Source organism: Lathyrus oleraceus, chromosome 3 (genome assembly GCF_024323335.1).
Source record: "Lathyrus oleraceus cultivar Zhongwan6 chromosome 3, CAAS_Psat_ZW6_1.0, whole genome shotgun sequence".
NCBI classification, from domain to species: Eukaryota; Viridiplantae; Streptophyta; class Magnoliopsida; order Fabales; family Fabaceae; genus Lathyrus; species Lathyrus oleraceus.
This window is the reverse complement of record NC_066581.1, coordinates 211,170,808-211,175,249: the sequence shown is the minus strand read 5'-3', so window position 1 is coordinate 211,175,249 and position 4,442 is coordinate 211,170,808. Positions and strand designations below refer to the sequence as shown.

The 4,442-nt window shown below is 34.6% G+C and overlaps 1 protein-coding gene across 2 annotated transcripts; it reads right to left on the bottom strand.

Annotated features, from left to right (window-relative positions):
- Positions 1–264: 264 nt before the first annotated feature.
- On the bottom strand, positions 265–3,944 carry LOC127126372 (DNA repair protein recA homolog 2, mitochondrial). Of its 2 annotated transcripts, none has more exons than XM_051055290.1 (8): positions 3,685–3,944; positions 2,892–2,952; positions 2,488–2,711; positions 2,281–2,368; positions 1,762–1,934; positions 1,262–1,408; positions 1,036–1,170; positions 265–911 (listed from the first exon to the last, which is right to left on the bottom strand). In XM_051055290.1, exons 1-8 carry the CDS (start codon positions 3,757–3,759, stop codon positions 633–635), a joined length of 1,182 nt encoding a protein of 393 aa, XP_050911247.1. In that variant the 5' UTR covers positions 3,760–3,944; the 3' UTR covers positions 265–632. The 2 variants fall into 2 exon arrangements, with proteins under 2 accessions (XP_050911247.1, XP_050911248.1); XM_051055291.1 differs by having other exon boundaries at positions 2,488–2,705.
- Positions 3,945–4,442: the final 498 nt, after the last annotated feature.

Sequence of the window (4,442 nt, the reverse complement as noted above, 5' to 3'; positions counted from 1 at the left end):
AAAAACTGAAAAATTGAAAATAATTTTATAAAACTGTTTTTAAAAAGAAGCTTTTCAAACAGGTTTTTTAATTTTTAATTTTTTAAAATTAAAAAACAGTTTTTAAGAACTAAATCAAACAGACCCTTAATCTATGCAACACATGAGAAATTCAACAAGTATGATCTATTTTGCATTAAAAATATTTGACTTTTACTTATAAATACATACTTTGTCGCCTGAAAAGAGTTCACAAGCACAGTAACCAGAAAAAGGATACACAGATTCATCCAATGGGTTCAGAAAGGTAAAATTTAAGGCAGTTCATCATTTACATTGCAGTTCTGTAATTGTAACCTTTCTCTGACAAATGAATACAATAAATATTTCCTAATAAATAAAAAAAATTCAAATAGATTAGTAATCAAACTTAACTTCTGGTACTGTGACTTTGCAGTACTACACACCTAAATTCAAGTTTCAAAGGGCTCATATAGTCACATTATAGCAGTTGACGGTTCACTTAAGAGCAGTTTACTCGTCTATGGTGTCACTGATGCCTATTGAAGATAATACTGATTGATGCCTTGAGAATATAATGTCTGCAGTTTGGCTTAGAACATCCATGGAAGATCTGGAGGCTTAACCGACTTTTAAAGATAAAGTCGTTTCATGTCCATAACTAACTTGTCACAAATCTTCTTATTTTTAACCAAAAATACTTCAGCAGCTTCTCTACTACTAAGAGCCTCCCCTTCAATAAAATAGTTCCCCTCGTCTTTCATAATGAGTCCATGTTCACAAGCCAAATCAAAGACCTCGGATTCTTGGCAAAAGCCTCTTCCAAACTTGATACCTAGTTCAGCTTTTTTCATTGCTGCAGGTGCTAGTTTATTTTTTACTACTTGGCAACATACCGTAATACCCTCAACCTGAAGTGGCAAATGTCATGAGAGACGAAATGAATTAAAACAAGATAGGTGTTTGGGAAAGAAAGAGAGAAATTTGGTAACTTTCGGCAGGTTGCTAAGAAGCAATAATATGCAAAGAACTAACCTTATCTTCGGTTTTGATCAATCCCATTCTTGAAAGTCGCAAACGAACAGCTGCATAGAATCTCAAAGCGTTTCCACCACAGGTGACCTCTTCCATAGGGCCACGTCCCCCGAATAATTTTGGACTAAATCTAACCTGTATAGGAGAGACAGTATTGAATGGCTAATATTGTACAAATTGACATTTAAATGATAACCTGCACAATTTCAAGTAATGTGGTTTTGACCTGATTAATAAAAACTAAGAGAGTTTGGGAGCGGGATAATGAATAATTAATTTTCCGTAGAGCTTGAGTCATCATTCGTGAATGTAAATCATGACTTGTAGCAACTCCCAATTGATCAAGTTCGCATTTTGGGACAAGAGCAGCAACCTGAAATGACAAAATCATCTTATATTCATTTGAGAGCCAAACTAAAGATGAAATGTATTAACAGTTAAAATACCATGGAAATATGCCATATATCATCATTGTATCCTAAAATATACCAAAAGCAATTTAAAAAATAGTAAGGGAGGATAAAGAAAGATAATCAAAATAATGGGATGAAAGTTTGTTAATGCTAAAGTTGGGTTGGGCACACAACCACTATAGATTCTCGTCTTGAAAGTCGGTCAGACACTGCTGTTGGATCTCATGACAAATTGACAATGCAGAGAAATTTGACAAAAATGTTGGTTTTGCTAAACTAGTGAGAATGTAAATGACTAGGCACGGTAACTTACACTATCAACCACAATCACGTCTACAGCTCCGCTTTTTGTTAATGTATCAACCATGCTCAACAAATTTTCTGCACAGTCTGGATTTGAGATGAGAAGGTTTTTGGTATTTACACCCATTGACTCCACGAGTGAAAGGTCTAATGCACTTTCTACATCAAGATATGCACAATATCCTGCCAACAAAATGAACAGAATTTATTAAATTGATAGGAGACAATGAACAGAACAGCACATTCTCCAACAGGAATGGGGCAAAGGTTAAGAGTACTGAGTATCGTGTGTGTGTCATTTGCTGGGCCTATAGAAATTGTTACTATTGTTTTAATAAATAATACAAGCTCAGATCAATTTCAAGAAGTAATCTACTTCTAAATGATGGAGATGCTAACAACTGCCTCCGTCCCATTTTCCAGACGTAACAAGTATTTCTTGGAGATCATATTATTGAAGTACAAATTGAGAAATTCTTTTATATGCAGTGAGTTTTAAATACTAAAATATCAAAAGTCTGATATGTACCTCCAAGCTTTTGAGCTTCTTTAATAATCTGAAGGGCAAGCGTCGTCTTACCAGCGGCTTCTCGTCCATAAATTTCAACAATCCTACCCTAAAACATTCAAATGTGATGCATATTAAGGAAATTTGTAGATACGTATTAAAATAACTGTTCTATTATTTTTGTGTCAGTGTAGTATTAAAGGATATCAATACTAATCTAGTTATCACCTTTGGTAATCCTCCAACTCCAAGTGCTAAGTCAAGCTTCAAAGAGCCGGTAGATACCACATTGGCATAGCGTACACCAAAAAACTTCCTCAAAGATAACATTGACTCCTTGCTAAACTCACTAGCAAGCTGCGAGACAGCCAAGCAAAGTGCGTTATTTTTCTCTGCTGCTTTCGCATCATCAAAGATCTCATCACATTCTAAACCTGAAGCTTCAGCTGAAACTAGAAAATGTTTCCAACACTATTAGCGTATCATCAATCACAACATAAACACCAAATGTTTCAAAAATACAATGAAGAAAGACTTACACACAGAGATAGTGAAAAAGAAAGAGAATGACACCCATAAAAGAAAGTCAAAAAGAGTTAATGCCGTACATTAGAAGACATGGGAAGTAATACCTGTAGAAGAAAGCGAACAGGTCCTCATGCCAATCCTCGTCAATATTTTTCTAATTCCATTCTGTGCAGAAAAGACATAATTTAAGATAAAAGGAGATGGAAATGAATTTGAAAAATAATCGTTTACTAGCATAGGTAAACATAAGAAGTTAAAAACAAAAATAAAAGCAAAAAAGAAAATGAACTACTGGTACATGATTATTATGGAATGGCAACCAAATGCATATAATCATCACCTATGAAGCACAGATACATACACAGAAACAGGACACACACCGACACTGGTAGTAATTAAAAAAATTGACACCGGACACACACCGACACTAGTAGTAATTAAAAAAATGAATAAATTGAATGAAATCATAAGTGTTAGGGTCGTGTCGGTGTCAACATATGACAAGGACACGGACATAACGCTCTTTTTCAGATGTGTCTGTGTTATATAGATGATCGCAAACTGCTAAACTTCGGTGTCAGCAATTCTACTAATATTTGTTATAGGCAGTTCTTGTCCAAAATTAATTGCACACGTGCCGATTCTTTGAATGATGTTTTTGCTTATTATCTACGCTTAATAACGATTTGAGGATCATGTTCCGGCTCTATTCAACAATCAAATCAACAAACTAGTTCAATTAGAAGCATAATCACAGTGAAGTTATTGTTTTAATTACAAAAGAACTATGGTAAGTAAGCATCAAAAGAATAATGAACATGAATAATATTGGGGAAAAACAGTAAACAGTGAATGAATAATGAGAGTGAAAGGTATGAGTAAGGAAGAGAGAGGAACCTGGCGCGAAGGGTAAAGGAGAGAGGAAGAGAGTAAAGGCCTTGCAAAGAGATGGAGGCGAGTCGAAAATGGCATTTTGAGAAAAGGGAAAGAGATACCGTTGTGCTCTACTGTTACTCACTCACCGATTTGGCTTCATACTCATTTTTCTGAGAGGGAAAAATGAAAGAAGCATGGAAGAAATTAAACCAAAGCTGGGAAGGGTTTTTGGGTTTGGTTTCCGACAGACAGAACTCGACTTGGACTGCTGGAGGGAAATATAGCTGACAAATTTTATTTTTGCTTTATTTGGCTTCATACTCACTTTAGAATTATTTTTTTGAATAATCATGTTTTTTTAAAATATTATCAAAATAATCATCTTTCTTTATAATATACTATAATATTCATCTTTCAAATAAAAAAATCTGCATTAAAGAAAAGATGTCACACAAACTAGCGCATCATTAAAAAATGAATTCATGTGTCACACACATTGGCATGCACTACCAATGCGTCAGTCCTATTGGTGCTAATATTGTAGGACAAAGAAGAAGATTCAATAGATGTTACACTTATGTGTATTCCCATTTTCTATAAATAAGTTTTTCATTCTCCACCATTTTCTGTGCATCTTCTCATTTCATTCTTAAGTTTTTTTCAAATTTTTTAACATGATTATTAAAAGAGGTGTGTGTGTGTTATTCGACTCCCAGGCCTCCGGTAAGATCCAACTTTGGAACACCCCGGCTTTCGAGCATCTTAAGAGGGGTTTGATC